The 19,811-nt window shown below is 36.9% G+C and overlaps 1 protein-coding gene across 1 annotated transcript in view; it reads left to right on the top strand.

Moving 5' to 3' along the window:
• Nucleotides 1-19,783, top strand: part of mylka (myosin, light chain kinase a) — a 38,295-nt gene extending 18,512 nt beyond the window's left edge. The window contains exons 3-11 of the mRNA XM_042763117.1: nt 6,887-7,094; nt 9,797-9,842; nt 11,932-12,097; nt 12,174-12,339; nt 12,776-12,797; nt 13,912-14,396; nt 15,545-15,748; nt 16,475-16,609; nt 19,348-19,783. Of these exons, the coding sequence (XP_042619051.1) occupies nt 6,887-7,094; nt 9,797-9,842; nt 11,932-12,097; nt 12,174-12,339; nt 12,776-12,797; nt 13,912-14,396; nt 15,545-15,748; nt 16,475-16,609; nt 19,348-19,556 (1,641 nt within the window). The 3' untranslated portion in view covers nt 19,557-19,783. The remainder of the gene's footprint in view (nt 1-6,886; nt 7,095-9,796; nt 9,843-11,931; nt 12,098-12,173; nt 12,340-12,775; nt 12,798-13,911; nt 14,397-15,544; nt 15,749-16,474; nt 16,610-19,347) is intronic.
• The last annotated feature ends 28 nt before the right edge of the window (nt 19,784-19,811 follow it).

The raw sequence follows: 19,811 nt of genomic DNA, 5'->3' as shown, positions 1-19,811 counted from the left end.
TCGACCCCCGGGGGGATTTCTTCTGTCTGTCCCTTCAAGACCATGGTCCACTATTGCGTTCAATTTTGTCACCAGCCCTACCGCCTTCTAAGGGCAACACGGTGGTTTTGATCGTGGTGGACTGGTACTCTAAGGTGACCCATTTTATTCCCCTGCCCAAATTCCCCTCTGCCAGGAAGACAGCAGTTACTGTTGTTGATCACGTCTTTCGCATTCATGGCCTCCCAACAGGGTCTATGGTCTCTGACAGGGGACAGCAATTTGTTTCCAATTTTTTGAAATAATTATGTCGATTGCTGGGGGTGAGTGTCAGTCTTTCTTCTGGGTTTTATCCTCAGAGCAATGGCCAAACGGAACGAGCTAACCCCAGACTTGAAGTGAGTGTTGTGATGTTTGGTGTCCCAGAATCCATCCTCCTGGAGTCAGCAACTCTCATGATTTCAGTACGTACATAACTCGTTACCAGTGTCATCCACGGGCCTCTCTCCATTTGAGTGTAGTTTAGGTTACCAGATCTTGTCTGGAGTTTGGAATCTGAAATCACGGTCCCCTCTGCTCACACCTTCATTCAAAGGTGTCGTGGCATGTGCACCAAGGCCCAGGCCGATCGCAATCGATTACATTAATAGGTGTCGTGGCATGTGCAAAAAGTGTGGCTTTCCTTCTAAGAACATTCCTCTCTCCTCCGTATGTAATAAATTAGCTCCTAAATTTATCGGCCCCTTCACTGTTACTAATATCCTTAGTCCAGTGGCAGTCCGCCTCAAACTCCCTCCAGCATACAGGGAAACCTGTCTATTTGGTCAAATGTATTCTGGACTTGAGATAGAGGGAATGCGGTTTCCAGTACCTGGTGGACTGGGAAGGTTGCGGTCCGGAGGAGGGAAGTTGGGGTTCCTGGGACATATTGGATCGGCCCTTATTGATGTACCAAGGCCCAGGCCGATCGCAATCGGTAGCGCCAGGAGGCGTTCCTAGGAGGAGGGGTACTGTCACAGTTCGCAAGTTCACTGGCTATTCTGTCAGTCTGTTGTGCATATCTGCCGCTGATGAGCTGATTGGCACCAGCTGTGGCTCGTCATCTCCCCTATTTAGTGTTGCTGTGTCTGCTGTCTTTATCTCTATTCTCACGGGATTAGTATTACCTGTTGACCTCCAGTCATTTGTAATAATTGTGGAGGTTGTCTGTGATCTTAATCCCGTGCGAATCGGCCATGTCTGTAATTTGTAAAGTAAAAATTCCCCCGCAAATGACTTACCATATTTGTTTCAACTTTTCCCCCCCAATGAACTGTTATCACTGCATTCGTGATTGAATTTCTCATTATTTCTCGTGACACATAAATTCAGTTTACTGTGTCCAAACATACAGTATAACTGACGATGTATTTATATAAAAAACAGTGTGTTCTGGTAGAAATGTTTTACATCAATATTAAACAGGATATTTTAAAGAAATAATTTGGCATTTTACTAAGATCTATACAGATAATAATATAAAATATATCTACCTGTGTACAGTTTGTGCTGATGAGAATATGCTGGAGCGGACTGAGTTCTGTGTAAAAGAGAGAAGCATGTGTTAATGATATCAGTGTGTTTGAGTGCTCTGGGAGCCTCTGGACTGATTGTGCTGCAGTATTTCAGGTGCGTGACCTCGCCAGGTTTAACAGTGAAGGTGAAGCCAGGAAAAAGTGATAACAGGAAAGAGGGAGAGGGTAACATAAGGTTGAGTTCTCTGTCAAACAACAGCTTGATGTTTCGGCTCACTACCCGGTGGAATGTGAGCGGTGCGTATCAGTTTACTGTATACACTTTCATCACCTGAGGGGTGTTCAGAGCGACCGTGTGCCACCCAGCTATGAGAGGTGTTTACAATGCATGAAAGGGAGCACTGTATATTAAAATTAATCTAAGTTCTGCTTTTCCTTCCTCACAATCAATTAAACTTAAACTGTTTAATGCATTTGTTTTCATTTTTAGTTGTGAGTACCATAAAGCCTCATCAGTCATGCACAGTACACTTTAACCAAACTCGAAATAAGCGCTCAGAGATGACTCCCATAAAACATGGGTTATGAGAGAAAGCTCAAAGACTTGTAGAAGCAAATGGCATGATTGCTTTAGCAAATGCATTTTTATTGTATTTTCACTTTAACTCTATAAGTTAGGTTAAGTGTAGGATTTAGTATAAGTGGTACACACAACAAAGCATTACCTTTAAGCACCACTTATTTCCTTTCTGAACTGCCATGATACGTACAACAACCAATGTAATAAAATGTTTTCAGATTCACCTTCATTTGGACAATTCATGAAGTTTGCAAAATGTTCAACAAGCAATGTGATATCATTTTGCAGAAATGTCACCACAGGCATGTTTTTCCAATGAGGCTGCCTAAAACTATTCTTTTGCTGCCTTGCAAGCACTCATATAAGGCAAATGGTTCAGTAAATGCAAGTATAGTTGCTACTCATAATAGTCAGATTGCACTTTATTCATAAAGTCTGTGAGTGGATCATTTATCAGAGTGTGTGGCATGTGTACATTACTAAATGGATAGCTCAGAATACACTAAATTGAGCATATAGTGACTATTTTATAGTATGTGGTTGGTAGCTATGTAAGTATGTGCTATGTAAAATTTTGGCTCTATTTCAGTAACAGCAGATCATTAGTGAATATTTGTCTGAGGCCCCATAATGAGAGCCAGGTGGAACATCCCCAATACTGACTCCAGATCAGCCCAGAGAAGCTCCGAACTCTGCATGGAGCATCCACATCTCAGACTCCAGAATTCATCAACATTGTTTTGGTTGAGCAGTTGTCATCATGTTTAGATTACAAACAAGAAGTGGCTGTCATTGAAAAACAAATTATATCCCATAAAAAGCATGCAAGGAAAAACATAAAAAAATAAAATAAAAAAAACTTCCCAGCTGGATGTTCTCTGCATTGCGTCTTGGTTTGGCTTCTAGATGATCTTGTGAGTCGCCTCGGAGCATGTCTAAACTGTCTGATGTTCAGTTCTGGGCAGCAGTTTAAAAGGCTCTTTAAAAGACGAGTGGGTTTTATTTGCTAGTGATCTTGCAACATTAAAAAAAAAAAACTCCAGTATATTGATGTATTAGAACAAGCTGGGCATGTGGTCTTGACTTAATCTGTTGATGTTGTGTTTGCATGTACACATACAGTGCCCCTGAAAAGTATTTGAACACTTAAGTCACAATGTATTACTATCAATGCACTAGCCACTGTACATGTTATTGTATGTACTAAGGGTGTATTTAATAGATTTTGCTGAGGTTTGCTTTAATAGCTATAATACAGTATGAGCATAACTGTTATACTTAGGGTTAATTATTTTAACCCATCCCTAACTCTAAATAATCAGCTTCAGCATGTACCTCTTCCTGCACTGTTCTACTGACATAAATTAACTACAATAACTCCACCACCTGCATGACATCATTAACAACCAACTTGGTTCAAATGAAGGATGTGCAACAGAGCTACAGTACTACGGATTCTGGAAATAGTTGTGAGCTAGTTAATTCCCTCAATGTGCATTGTATTATGTTGCATAACCATTGAGTTACATTGTTGCTTTTACCCTGGAAACACACTAGCAGCCACATACTGTAGTAGCGCCTACCCAACCACCCAGGGTTATGTTTCCTTTATTAGCAATATAGTCCAACAGTTCTGTATTTGCAAACAGCGTGACAAAGTTGTTGTTGGAAGTATAGTTTCTAATTTGTATGACATTTTGTTTTTCAAATAGATCCGGCAAAGCAAATTTAACAAGCTAACATGTACAATCTGTATCTTTCGTTCCATATGCAGTATATGCCAATTTTATTTAACATCTTTTAGCTTTTGCATATGAGTGCATATGAGTCCCTGGGGAATCCCAATGAATGACTTAAGCAGGATCTCACAATGAAATCATACATCATATCACAATATCATACATCGAATAAAACATGGAAATAAACCAAAATAACAGAGAACATAAATAGCAAAGTAGTCCTCAGATTTCATGTTCATCTTATGACTGATTAATTCAAAAATCATTGGAGACAAGTTCTATTGTTGAACCAACATGATTCAAGCCACGAATGTGTGACAGATTTACTATGGTTTCAGGAAACAGTCATAGCTAGTTAATTTCTCCAATGATGCATCATACTTGGTACTTAAGCAGCGAGTAAACTGCGGAAACACACTCCAGAACAATTGACTGTGAGTTTAGTTTGTGCAAACACCACTCACATTTTCTTCATGAAAATCACAATGAGAATTTGCTTCATAGGTGAATACACTGTGAATGCATAAGTATCCTCTTTGTGTCTGGCCTAACTGAAGACTTGTGCCCTACTTGTGATGTCAGTATGAATTGTGTGAGAAAAGAAAAAAAAAAACCTGTGTTTTTCTTCCCCTCAGCATCGGATGTGAGTCCTGCTGGATTTTTGAGGTTGAGCTCCTGACCACAAGTCTCAGAGTAAAGACTTCAAACTGAGAGAGTGTACACAAGAAAAAGCAACAGCCAACATAGAGGAAATACCAGCACTGCTCTGATTTAATAGTTTTTCAGAGAGATTTCAGAGCTAATATGGCTATATTTGGGCAAATCTGCACTAAAGTGGACCTGTCACAGAGAGGTATCTTTTGACTGAAAGGAAGAGAGGCCAGTCTTGACGTGCTCCTAGAAACACTTGCTGTATGGTAAAGTTTTTCTTCTAAAGTTTTTTTTTTTTTTTTTTTTTTTTTTTAGCATAGGAATTTTGGAAGGGCATCTGGAATCAATCTATTGTCTACTATGCCATCGAACTGTATAAATGTGTAAATTCAATCTGAAATCCATTGCAGCTTGCAGTAGTTAGCAGTTTCCTCTGAATTGTTTTTTTTTTTTTTTTTTTTTTTTTTTTTTTTTTTTTGCTTGTGAAGTGGATATGCGGTACTGCTGGTTTACAGACAGAGAGGAAGATTGTGTTTCATGATTTTATTTTGGTCTTCTTCCAGTGCACAATGTTAAACAACTTCACTGAGATCTGTGGAAATGATACATGCCAACATTGGTAAAAGAGAGGCTGAATGGAGGGAGATTATCCATACAGTGTCCTTATTAGACATGGTCAGCACACAGATTTGTAATGGTTGATAGAACCAAGAGAAAACAAGCAGAAAGAGATCAATGAAGTGAACAGGAGAGAGTCTGAGTTCTGGAGCACTTCACAAAAAGAACAGTTGCACCACTCCCATAATGACTCAGGCATTTTTGTTCATTCTATTATAGACAGATCAGGTGCTCTTTTCATCATGCTGATCTATAACGGACAGACATTTCAATGCTGTAAAAGAAAAAGACTTCTCAGGATGAATGAAAATAATTCATGATTAGTGGTGGTGCATTACCGGTTGCACTTTATTTTTAAAGTACTTACATGCACTTACAGTATACTCATCTAAGAAAGTAATTAAGGGTAATATAAGGTAACTACATGGGCTACAGTTAAGTTTAGGGGTAGGTTCAGGGTTAGTACCTAGTTATTACCCAATTATTGTAATCACTATAATACGTACATAGTATGTACACACAGAACAGGGCTGTAAAATAAAGTGCTACCGTATTATCCAATTCTGAGGTGCCAAATTCTGCTTTTGGAGGGCCAGCGTGGTTTAGATTTGAGTTTAGGGAGGCACCTTCAGATGCAAACACTGTCTGTCATTATCTGATCGGGCAGAAAGGCAACAAATCAGCTGCCTTAGTTTTCAGATGCAGCCTTGGATTACAACAAACCTCCATGTGTTGTAGCAGGCTTGCGCTAAACTTTGAAAGACTTTGGTCCTCCAGGAGCTGGAATGGGCACCAATTACCGAAGTACAATATCCAACAGTCCACTGTAGTAATTCTACCATGGTTAATTTTTGCACTTATTATAATGATTAAAGCTTTATGACAGAAAGAGAGGTGCTGCAAATTGGTACGAAGTTTATCCTGTTCATCTCACACACACACACACACACACACTCACGCACAGTGCTCTCAGGAAATAAGTAAGAGAACTCTCTGCTGTTTGGTCTACAAAAGCAGGGCAATGCTGATAATCAGTTACTGAGTAACAAATAATGAAGGTTGTTCCCGTTTCTGTTCACTGGGTTGTAAGCATGTCCAGAATGCTGTTCATATTTGTCTCACTGAACCTTTTAATTATGGAACTGTCTTGGCTTGCTTTACACACCCAGTAGCTTCCTTTGGTCAGACACAAGAATGTTCACTTGTTTGCTTGGACAGTCATGATGACTTATTACTGCTGATCTAATTACTGAGTTTATGTGGTTATATGCAGACACAGCAGAGAAAGACATAGTTACCTTTATGCATGTTTCTACTAATCTGATATATATATATATATTTTTATCTCTTAAAGGATTAGTTCACTTCCAGAGTTAAAAAAAAAAAAAAAAAATCCTGATAATTTATTCACCCCATGCCATCCAAGATGTTCATGACTTACTTTCTTCAGTCGCAAATATATTAAGGTTTTTGAGAAAAACATTCCAGGATTTTTCTTCATATAATATATTTAAATGGTAGCCAACAGGTCGAAGGTCCAAATTGCAGTTTCAATGCAGCTTCAAAGGGCTCAACATGATCCCAGCTGAGGAATAAGGGTCTTATCGAGCGAAACAACCGTCATTTAAAAAAAAAAAAAAAAAATTAATAAAATACACATTTATATGCTTTTTAACCACAAATGCACATCTTTTTATTCTGAATATACTCTTTATATCTTTTTTTATTCCAGATTAAAGATTTCCTGATAATTTACTCACCCCCATGTCATGTTTATGTCTTTCGTTCTATGTCATCTCTGTCAGGTACGTGGATTTCCAGAGCCCCAGGTTTGCTGGTTTAGGAATGGGAAACTACTGATAGCAGGAGATCATTATTCTATGGAACAAAGTGCTCGTGGGACCTTTAGTCTGGCGGTCCAGGAAGTCCAGGATGAGGATGGAGGACGTTACACGTGTGAGGCTGTCAATGATGCTGGGAGCCGCCAGGTTACCGTGGAGATCATTGTGGAAGGTAAAGCATCACCATGATGGGCTTGAGGCTTATCTTGAATGGGTGTTATAGAAAGATCAGAGTCAATGGTCAGTGTTAGGGTTATAAAATAATCTATGCTGTAAAAAAAAAAAGATAACAAGTCTTTAGAGCAGTGGTTCTCAACTCCAGTCCTCGGGACCCACTGCTCTGCACATTTTGTTTGTCTCCCTTATTTATCGCACCTGATTCAGATCATCAGCTCATTAGGAGAGAGATCCATGAACTGAACTGAAGTGAGTGTGTCAGATTCAGAAACATTCAAAATGTGCAGAGCAGTGGGTCCCGAGGCCTGGAGTTGAGAACCACTGCTTTAGAGAATATGTAAAAAAAATAAATAAATAAATAAATAAACAAAAAATGGACTTACAATAACAACAACATAGTTACCATTAGGCCTGCACGATTCTGGGAAAAATATGAATCACGATTTTTTAGCTTAGAATTGATATCACGATTCTCTACAACGATTTTTTTTCTCATGAAATGTAATGTTTATTGCACACATGAACCATGACAAAACAAAACAAATTGGAAGTACCAAAAAATATTTGTTTTGGCACCTATAGACACATTGCACATCACCACAAGCCTGTAAACATAGAGGCTTCAATGAATAAAGAAGAAACACTCTTTAACTGCTTGCCTTTTGTACAATTACACATTCAACTGGCCATTCAAGTAGGTTACCAAAAATAGAAGTTTAACGCACTGCGCTGAATATGGCCTGAACATGGCTCTAAATAGGCTAATTGAAACGTCATTCAACATTCTGAGGGTTCAGTGTCTAAAGAAAAGGAGCAATTGGCCACTGAAGTGCAGTTGCAGTATCAAAAACTAATAATTTATTTTGTATATATAGCGGCACCTTGTCTTTAATTGCTGGCCTTTTAGTAGTTTAATGTTTCTTGAGCCAACTCCACACACCTGTAAATGAAGGCTTCAATGAAAAAATAAAACAAACATTCAATTGGCCATTCAATTAGGCTCTAAAAATTGTAACATAAGCATAAATAAAACAAATCTGCCAACCTACTAAGGCGTCAATGACAAAAGAAAATTAATATTAATTTGGCCATTACAAAAGAGTAAATTAAATATTATTTTCTTTGGGACATAGGCCTCTCACATAACCCTATATGTGACCCTGAATATTGCACTTAAAGATTCCTGGCCAGAAAAACAAGTCTATCAACATGCTCTGGCTTTAGTGATGCACGGTGGCATGTCACAATGTTGCCCCCTGTACTGAACAGCCGCTCAGAAGGTGAGCTGGTAGCTGGAATGCATAGGTATTTCTTCACCAACACAGACAACCGTGGATATACATTGCTATTTTTGCCGCCACCAGGATTAAGGGGTCATCTTCACTGTCGATGTTGCATGTCAGAAGATATGCCTCCAGCTCTGTGGACACTGCTTGCTCTAGAGAAGAGGACTTGTTGTCATTGCCTTGTGCTGCTTTGAAGAAACTTCCCAGAGTCTTTCGGCCCTTCTTCATGGGGGGTGCTGGAAGATTACTCAGTGGCTTATGGTATGATTGGTTGAATGGTAAGCTCGCATCTGATTGGCTAAAGAGTACGACAGACCCACGTGGGAAGAGAGCTCTGCCAGGAAAAGTCTCAAAAACACACACACACACAAATCCGAGTGGATTCGTAGTAAATGACGATTTATACATTCAGACACTCGTACATTTTAAACATTCAAAGGTTTTTGTGCACAGTTGTATATCTACGAATTGTGTTTTGCATTTGTGAAATGTATTTTATGAATATATAATTTTATTTTGCGCATGTGAATTGCTTTTTGTGAATATATTTTTTTTTTCACGCATGTTAATTTTTTTTGTGTGTACGTGAATTAGGTTTCTTGCATGTGAAATTGTCTACGCATGTGTGAATCGTGTTTTTTGCGTGAATTATATTTGAGACTAATCTGCTTCCATAAAACTAGATCAAACAGGGCAGACAGAAAATAGACAGACAAAGCATACATGTAACACTGCATTGCTTGACTTTTTAAATCATTTTCTTTTACTGTTTGACAAAGAGAAGCTTTGACATTCTCAAACATTTCCACAGTTCCACAGAAGAAAGAAAGTTATACAGACTTTTGGGTGAACTGTTCCTTTAACATTTTATTGTAACAGTTGCATACAGATGTTCATAAAGACTGTTCATATTCCTATACTGAAGTGAATAACACCTTACACCTCACTGCATACTTCAGCAGAAAGCCTGTAAATATTACAGCATAGAATAAACACTAAACTTTACATTATTTTCATACAGTTTACTTTGCAGTTTACTACAGTGCATATACTCAAAAGTTTACATTATAGTGTATACTGCATTTCTCATTTTACACTCTTTTTGCCTACAGTAATCATGTCCACATTTAGAGATGCAGCACTACATCTGTACTGATTTATAGACTAATAAATGCTTAATAAACTTCCTTCGGCATACTTCACAGAAACACAAACATATGGAGCTGTTCAAGTACTTTACAACAAGCAACAGATAATAGCATGCAGCTCAAGCCATGTTTATGAGAGATAGAGAAAGAAGAGAGGGGAAATGAAATCTGCTTTTAATGTGTGACATAAATTCTGTGTGTTTATGGATAACTGTGTACTTTGCACTTGGAGTATCGTGATTATCTTTTTCCATCCCACACAGGAAATGCAGGAAAAAAATACAGTCTTCCTTCCTCCAACAGAGCAGGGTGAGTTACATACTGCCTAAAAATGGACATGCCATACATGAATATGAAATACACAACAAACTATATCATTTTGGTAATGAGTATACCCTGTTTAATCTGATATATATATATATATATATTAATGAGTATATATATATATACAGGTGCTGGTCATGTAATTAGATTATCGTCAAAAAGTTGATTTTTTTTCACTAATTCCATTCAAAAAGTGAAACTTGTATATTATATTTATTCATTACACACAGACTGATATATTTCAAATGTTTATTTCTTTTAATTTTGATGTTTATAACTGACAGCTAAGGAAAATCCCAAATTCAGTATCTCAGAAAATTAGAATATTGTGAAAAGGTTTGATATTGAAGACACCTGGTGCCACACTCTAATCAGTTAATTAACTCAAAACACCTGCAAAGCCTTTAAATGGTCTCTCAGTCTAAGTTCTGTAGGCTACACAATCATGGGGAAGACTGCTGAATTGACAGTTGTCCAAAAGACGACCATTGACACCTTGCACAAGGAGGGCAAGACACAAAAGGTCATTGCAAAAGAGGCTGGCTGTTCACAGAGCTCTGTGTCCAAGCACATTAACAGAGAGGCGAAGGGAAGGAAAAGACCCTGGAGAGGACTGTGAAACCAAACCCATTCAAAAATGTGGGGGAGATTCACAAAGAGTGGACTGCAGCTGGAGTCAGTGCTTCAAGAACCACTACACAAGGACATATGCAAGACATGGGTTTCAGCTGTCGGATTCTTGAACAACAGACAGCGTCAGAAGCGTCTCGCTTCAAAAAGGTCTGGACTGCTGCTGAGTAGTCCAAAGTTATGTGCTCTCATGAAAATAAATTTTGCATTGCATTAGGGTCCCAGAGTCTGGAGGGAGAGAGGAGAGGCACACAGTCCACGTTTCTTGAGGTCCAGTGTAAAGTTTCCACAGTCAGTGATGGTTTTCGGTGCCATGTCATCTGCTGGTGTTGGTCCACTGTGTTTTCTGAGGTCCAAGGTCAACACAGCCGTATACCAGGAAGTTTTCGAGCACTTCATGCTTCCTACTGCTGACCAACTTTATGGAGATGCAGATTTCATTTTCCAACAGGGCTTGGGCCCAGCACACAGTGCCAAAGCTTACCAGTACCAGGTTTAAGGATCATGGTATCCCTGTTCTTAATTGGCCAGCAAACTCGCCTGACCTTAACCCCATAGAAAATCTATGGGGTATTGTGAAGAGGAAGATGTGATATGCCAGACCCAAGAATGCAGAAGAGCTGAAGGCCACTATCAGAGCAACCTGGGCTCTCATAACACCTGAGCAGTGCCACAGACTGATCGACTCCATGCCACGCCACATTGCTGCAGTAATTCAGGCAAAAGGAGCCCCAACTTAGTATTGAGTGCTGTACATGCTCATACTTTTCATTTTTATACTTTTTAGTTGGCCAAGATTTCTAAAAATCATTTCTTAGTATTGGTCTTAATTTATATTCTAATTTTCTGAGATACTGAATTTGGGATTTTCCTTAGTTGTCAGTTAAAATCTTAAAAATTAAAAGAAATAAACATTTGAAATATATCAGTCTCTGTGTAATGAATGAATATAATATACAAGTTTCACTTTTTGAATGAAATTAATGAAATAAATCTTTTTGATGGTATTCTAATTATATGACCAGCACCTGTGTATATATATATATATATATATATATATATATATATATATATATATATATATATATATATATATATATATATATATATATATATATATATATGAATCACAACAATACATTTCATTTAAAGGAAGAATACTGTACCATTGACTAATTTGGAAATATTTGTGATTTTAACTTCAATATTCTATTGTCACCATATGAAGAAAATCCTAATATAGGATTCTGGAAGTTAAAATAAAACATAATACATTTGACAAAATTTAATAAGCAATTGAAATTTCTTTCAAATTTGCAATTATATCAACATTTTGGCCATTTTGTAGACATAATTAACAGCAAATTAATGTAATAACTTATATTCAAGCATTCAGTCCTGTAAATTATTAGTGTTACATATGTTTTCTCTCTTCTGTCTCCAGTGGATCTCTGGGTGTCCCTGCAATAGAGAATAGACCCAGTATCTGGGGTGAAAGCCCCCCAAAGTTTGTGACTAAACCTTCTCGCCTGTATCTCAAAGTGGGCCAGAGCGGCAAATTCTCAGCCAAGATCACGGGACGACCCCAGCCACTGGTGCAGTGGTATAAGGTGAGACACGATTAAAGAATATCTAAAATCACAGATTGAGCCATAATATATTAATTCCCTGCATTTACTCTGTTAGGGAGAAGAGAAGATCCAACAGTCTGATCACTATAACATGTTTGAGAGGTCAGGAATGCATTTCCTGGAGATTCGCCACATGTGCTCAGAGGACGCTGGTGTGTACACCTGTCTGGTGGCCAACAGTGCCGGGAAAGCCTCTGCAACCGCCGAACTTATTGTCCAAGGTAACACAGAAAGAGAAACAGATACAGCTGTGGGGCTATTTCTCAAGGGCTCTGAATAAAACACTTTGCCCTCACACTTCACTTTACTTCACTTCACTTTTGCAACGTAATTTGTAAATGGAGAACTAATTCTCATTATTTCAGCTTTATTTCTCACAGTTGCAACTTTATTCCCCTTATTTTGAAAACAATTTCTCATTGTTTGGGTAGTAGCTACATCTCACAGTTGCAACAAATGAGGGCCATCAATTGAGACTTGTGTTTTGGGTTCTTGTTGGACCATAATCCATTTTTGGTAACAGAATGTCCCACAGATGTCAAAGCAATAGCTACAGTACATGGGTTTTATTAATATCTTAATGTTATCCAGTTCAGCTAAATAGCTCACAGTTCAGATTCTGAAGTCCTCAAAGGTTATTCCGTTGTTCTTTTGCAGATGGAGACACTGAAACAGTCACGTAAGTGAAGAGCTTTTATTTAGTCCTTTCTATTACAGTATGCACTAACATAAAGTTACAACAAAATACCAAATTTACAAGACAAGACATAATGCAGTATTTTATAGTGGTTTTGTTTTCTGATAAATATTTCAAAAATCCTTTTAATCTTCACGATGAATCATATAACTGCCATCAACTTGGTAGGCAAGTTTCAAGGTTCTTAATTATCGTAAAAAAAAAAATTCTGTATGCAAAATTGGTCTTCTTCTACTTATTTTTTTTATTATTTTACATTTACTTTACTCGTGTGGCCTATATGACTTTAAGAGTCATTCACTCTAGTCTGCAATCTGGGTTTTCAATCTTTGAAAGGATCCATGACATGACCACCAAATATGATGTCACTTTATTGAGTTATTTCACCTACTTGTTATTTTACTCGTATAGTACTGTATTTATTTATATATTTAATACAGTTATTTATATATATATACTTACATGCATGCACAGATTTAAGGCAGCTTTAATTGCCTTTTTGGTAACTTCATAACTTAACTGGTGACATAATTACGATATTGAATGCTTGTGGTATCTTATGTGCTTTATTATGAAATTAAAGTGCATATGCTATGAGTATAGTATAAAGGCTGACAGGGCAGGAAAATGTATCTCATTTGCTTGCAGTCCACTGTTGTTCTACTGAAGCTCCTCGTCACCTGTACCTTTTCCGGGCTCATTTGGCTAGTGCCTGGCGCTGATGCGAAGTTAGAGTGTGCGTCTGAAAAGTCTCCCATTCAGTGTGGTGGTAAAGACAATCTGAGTCTAAATAGATGCAATTATTGTCAAGAAAAAAAAAGACAGAAGCAGCAGTTATGAGTGGGGTGGCCAACCATAGCTCCACCATTGTGTTAATTGGGTTAAATATTTTTAACGCATTAAACTGACAAAAATGCATATGTTAATGCATTAATTTTGACAGCACTATTTTTCATTTTTTAAACTCTATTTCTCCAGCACTCTCTTGTGGCCCTCTGGTGGTCCCCAGACCCCAGTTTGAAAGACTCTGCTCTACTGCTTCTTTACAGTCAGCAATGTTTGTTCACTTGACTGTTCTCATTCTTTCGTTCCATAGCGTCCCCAAAGCATCTCAAGATCTCTCGAAACCATGTGTGGTCAAGCACAGCACCAACGGATTTGACGTTAAACAAAAACCTTCCAGCACATCCAGCCGCACTGCAACCACAGAGACACGCACACCGCCGTCTACTACCATTGTGACCAGAACAGACGAACCAAAAATAACATCATCACTATCCTCACAACCTATCAGCAAATCCACAGATGGAAAATCAGCAGCTGGTCAAAAGACATCAAACCTTGTGAATGTAAGAAGTCAGAACATTGTAAAGAATGAGTCACATGGCATAAAAAGAGCTTCCGGTTCGTTCAGAGATCCAGAAAAGGTTCCTGAAGCATCACGGCTGGAGTCCAGCAGAGACGCCCGCCAGCAAACCAGAGAGAGCAAAGTGGACATGCTAGAAACTCTGCCAAGTTTTGACTCCCAGCCTCAGAGCCGAGAGGTTGCGCAGGGGGAAAAGGTCACGTTCAGATGCCAAGGTGAGTCTAGTGAACTGAAGTGACTGGGATCAAATATAGAGCTTGCAGGTTATTTAAATCGTGACCTGCTGCTGTCTAAATCACTGCACAGCAGCAGCAGTTCACATGTCTGCTCTTATAGCTTCTGTTCTGCCAGAAGGATGAGACTTTATGAATTCCCTTGTAAAAAGTGTGCCAAATTCTATTGAATAAGCAATACAATTACTTTTAAATACATTTTAAATTATTGTTTCAATAATTTAAAGAATTAAGCTATTTTTGTGTTGACTAGCATAATAAAACACATGTAAAGTATTTTATTATTGTAATTTTAGCTATAGAGTCTTATTAAAAGTTAATATATTTTTAAATTGAGTAAATTGCTACTTCATTATTACACATGTGTAATTACAAATAAAGTTAAATACATGACATATATTGATAACACTTTATTGTTACACGTCACATGCACTTACTATTATTATAACAATTAATTATGCATAATTACATGCAAGAAACCCTAAGCCAAACCCTAATCCTAACCCTAACCATATAGTAAGTACATGTAGTTAATTAATATCACTCGGTACTTAAATGTATAATTACACTGTAACAAGGACACTTTAACATAAAGTGTAAAGTATTTATTTTTATTGTTTTTTTGTTAGAAGTAAAATTTAAGTTTATTTTTGTTAATATTTTGTGTTTTTTTGTTCTTTCAGAAGTACAGTTTAACCATATTTCACAGACAATAGAAGAAATCATGAAATTAAATATAAAGTGGATCAAAAACACTATGCTAACTGATTTAATATAAATTTAAACTATACTACATTTTCATTTAATTGCTATTGATTACCTACAGGTGTGTGAGGGTAACTGTTGATTAAGATTATTTCTGTGAGGATTTTTTTTGTGTGTGTGTGTGTGTGTGTGTGTGTGTGTGTGTGTGTGTGTGTGTGTGTGTGTGTGTGTGTGTGTGTTTCAGAAAAAATTTGCCTTATAGAGACATATCACAATGATTGTGTGACAGTCGGTTCTTCAATGGGGGAAACAATTGTGCACAATTCAAAGCAAGACTTGTAGATGTTGTGCAAAGTTGTGTTGCTTTGCTTTGCAGATTTACGTAGATGTTGTTGAATGAGTTATGTGACGCTGTGCTCTCTCAGTGTCTGGGTCTCCAGTGCCGACGGTGAGCTGGATGAAAGATGGAGCTCCTCTCAGACAGAGATCAGGCGTCAGCACGCGACAGGAGGGCAGTCTGCACGTCCTGTGTCTGGAGAGCGCTCACATAACTGACACGGGACAGTACGGCTGCACTGCTGCCAACACAAGAGGAAAGACTGCGGCCCACTGGAGCCTGACTGTCAAACGTAAGAATTCACCAGTCATTTTATACAGCTACCTTTTATGGATTGCCATTTAAGTATTATAACAAAAACAACAACTAATTGTTCATTTTAAGTTTATTAAGCAGTTACATAATTAATTAATTAATTAGTTACATAATTAATTAATTAGTTAATTTGTTTATTTTTTTAGTTTTTGATGATTTGTTTTTTTGTGTTTTCTTTGGTATATTCAGTATATTTGTAAAGATCTTTTGATGAATAGAAAGTTCAAGAGAACAGCATTTGTTAGAAACATTATACACATATTCACTGTTTTTTTTTTTCAATTTAATGCATCCTTTTTTAATAATAATAATAATAATAATATATAATAATATATTTTTAATAATAATAATAATAATAATATATAATAATATATAAATATGTATAAAAATGTTACTGACCCCAAATGTTTGAAGAGTAGTGGAATCCATTCTTATAGATGTTAATCTTGATAAAAAAAAGATTAATAATTAAATAATGGACATACTATTTGTCAACAATCATTTATACATAATAATAATAATAATAATAATAATAATAATAATAATAATAATAATAAACTTCACATTATTATAATTATTATTTATTTATTTATTGTAGTAGTAGTCTGGCAGTGCCACCTATTGGTGAAAACAATTGCTTTGAGATGCTGTGTGGTCACAGAGGATAAGTCATGATTTTTGTATTGGTGTGGGTGTGTTGTAGGTGTGAGGGTGGAGGCGAAGCCCCCGGTGTTCAGTTCTCCTCTGAAGGATTGTTCAGTACTAGAGGGACAGGAATTCGTCCTGCAGTGCTCAGTGGAGGGCAGACCACTGCCTGAGCTCACCTGGCTGCACAATGGTAAGAGCACACAGTGTTTGAGTGACACTTTCAATTGTCAGTGATCCAGTAATTCTTCACATATGCTCAGTTTAGCACCAAGCAGATATCTAGAATGTTTAATAATAATACTCAGACTGCTTTTAACCTGCACACCAACAGACCCCTCACTATCGGTTCTGTGTCTGTTCACTGAACTAATATAGTTTATTCTTAAGCCTGGCATTGTGTAGTCTATCAGTATTGCAGGCCCTTACAACAAACTGATTTGTTATGTCACTTTAGATTAAAGCCTTGGCTAATTTAATCTATGTTAACATATCTGGCCCTACTGTAAATAACATTGTAGTCAACTAAAACAAAACAAACAAACAAACAAGCAAAAACAATGTTTTGTTACTTGAAATAAAATTAATGTTAACTGAAAAACAAACAAATAAATATATACGGATTCAAACTGATTTTATTTTAACTAGATGCCAAGGAAACATTCCTCAGTTTCATTTAGTCTAACTTTATTTACTAAAATAACTGAAACTGAAATAAAATCACTAAAACATACAGACATATAAAAACACAGAAGCTAATAAAAATGACAAAAATACAACAAAATTAAACTAAAAAAAAAACATAATAGCATCTTGTAAATAAATAAATATATTAAAATAGAAAGAAAGAAAGAAAGAAAGAAAGAAAGAAAGAAAGAAAGAAAGAAAGAAAGAAAGAAAGAAAGAAAGAAAGGGTAATTTTATTTGATTGGTCCTGTGTAGGATGGTTTTTAGCCTAAATAAATCTGCAATGTGGACCGATATGGACTTTGTAACCAGCAGAGGGCAGATGCTGTTTTTTTTTTTTTTTTTTTAAAGTCTAGAAAAAAATGAGAGAGAGAGAGAAAAAACAGTACTGGGCAAAGTTGCATTAAGATTACTCCTTTTTACTGTAAATATTTCTGACCTACAATGCCAAGATATAAATGTATCTGTCTCTGCTCATGTCTGAGGCAGAATGGTTATGAAGGTTAGTGTGTGTGTGTGTGTGTGTGTGTGTGTGTGTGTGTGTGTGTGTGTGTGTGTGTGTGTGTGTGTGTGTGTGTGTGTGTGTGTGTGTGTGTGTCACTCTGTTCTCTGTCCAGTTAAAATAGTCTTTGCCCTTTATTTATTCTTTGCCTGTAATTGCTGTTCATGTGAAATTGTGAATGCAACCACATAGCAACAATTACATGTAACAGTAGTGCTGCTGTGATTTTGTCAAACTGAAATTGTTGCCATTTTCATTTCAACTTTTTTTGGCATTCTTAAAGAATCTGAACAATGCTACCAAATCTAAGGCAAACGAAACAATACAGCAATTATCTAAAATTTCACATTTTCCAGCATCTAATAACTAACTAAAGTTTTTAGAATTTTAAAACAGTTTAGCAAAAATGGTGTGGAGTTTGAGAAAAAATAAAATAAGTGAAAGTATAAGGCACAGTGAAAAGTGATGCTTGCCTGTGAAAACACCACTAATGATGTTAATTACAGCAATACACAAGATAATGTTACTTCAAAGGATTCCATATAATTCAATGATTTAACAATTATTATTCAGCATTTATTGTTTCTGTATAGTGACTATAGATTTTTTCAAATTTTAACCATTTTAATTCCATATGAACATTAGATTCTATGTGCTGTCCTGGATCAGACAGGCTGGAAGACTACGGTCACTACGGTGTCTTCATTACAGACAGATGAAAGTCTCTGTAGTTTGACTTTGGGTATCCCTGAGAAACTTTGAGCCACAGCAGGGGCATTTGAGCAAATATGAGACCTTAAAACCATATAAAGGCAAAACATGCATCACTCACCCTGAAATATTACGCACAGATGAACTCGGTAAGTCAGACATCTTAGAGAGAGAGAGAGGGAGAGAGAGCTTACTGCATCTGTGCGGGCTGATTTTACAATTCTTGGAAAAAGAGGGGGGTTTACAAAAAGAAAGGAAAGTCAGAAAACGAGGAGGAAGAAGCTTTTCCTTATGATTCCTCATTTAGGAATGCTCTTTGAATCCTAGTGGTCTCAGGCACGTTTAGCAAGTAAAGTCATATAAAAGCAAAAACATTTTACATTGTGACTTATACTGCAAAGAGACTATGTATGAGTAGTATGGTTGTATGCTATTCTTTACAATTCCCGTTTGACAGATATATTCACATACTAATCCTTCCAGTGCCACCAGAGGGCACTATCACTGGAGATCAACATTTAGGCTGAGCTGGATATTGGTTATATGCCTGAAATAGCTAAATGTTTTATTCTACAACATAAAATACATTGTTGTTACAGCGTTGTTTATAATCATGCTCTTGCAAGCTCTTCTTTCAGGGAAAAGGTTTTTTTTTTTTTTTTTTTTTTTTTTCGTAATGGTGGTGAGGTTGAAGTCCTGCACAGAGCAATACATATTTTCTGCAATAATCCAACACAATGGAAAAATCATACTGTGTTTTTGATCAGAGACAAAACTTCCAGGCTGGCCTGAAAAATATAATTATTGTAATCACTGCAGCATTCTACATTCTCGTTATGATCGCTCCAAAATAACCTTGTTAGTGAATTTTATCTACATAATCTTCACCTTGTCCATCCCAGTTTTTGCAGAGTGGATGAAGTGTCATCCACATCCCTGTCTCAGTGGGATGTTACATTACAAAGTTCTCAGAACTTGATTTGTCAGTCAGTTACAGTCTCTTTCTTTTTGTTCTGTATTGGTCTTTTCAGATCAGCCTGTTCCATATTCCCACACTGTGTTTGAGAATAGTACGACTCAGCTGAGAGTTAAAGCAGCTGTTTTGGAGGATGCAGGCATGTATTCATGTGTCGCAGTGAATGATCATGGCAGAGCTGTGTGTACAGCTTGTGTACTGGTTAACGGTAAGACACTCGTCCCCTTCTTCTATATTATTATTTGGCAGCATATTCAGAATTAAAATGTGTTGGACGCTGAAATCAGTCACACTTAACACTGTCTGAATGTCATTGCATTAGATAGAAAATATCAAACCTGGGTGATTTGTTTTAAACAAATATAACTCAAACACACTTTTCAACCTAAACATTTCACAAAAAGATGTTTTAAATGATAAAAATCTTGTGTTGAAAATAAATACAAGCAGTATTGTGACATTTTGTGGTTGTAAAATGTTTGTGAATTATGTTGCTAGTTAATGTGACTTTATTTTTAT

Source organism: Cyprinus carpio, chromosome A9 (genome assembly GCF_018340385.1).
Source record: "Cyprinus carpio isolate SPL01 chromosome A9, ASM1834038v1, whole genome shotgun sequence".
NCBI classification, from domain to species: Eukaryota; Metazoa; Chordata; class Actinopteri; order Cypriniformes; family Cyprinidae; genus Cyprinus; species Cyprinus carpio.
This window is presented reverse-complemented; position numbering and strand designations above follow the sequence as displayed.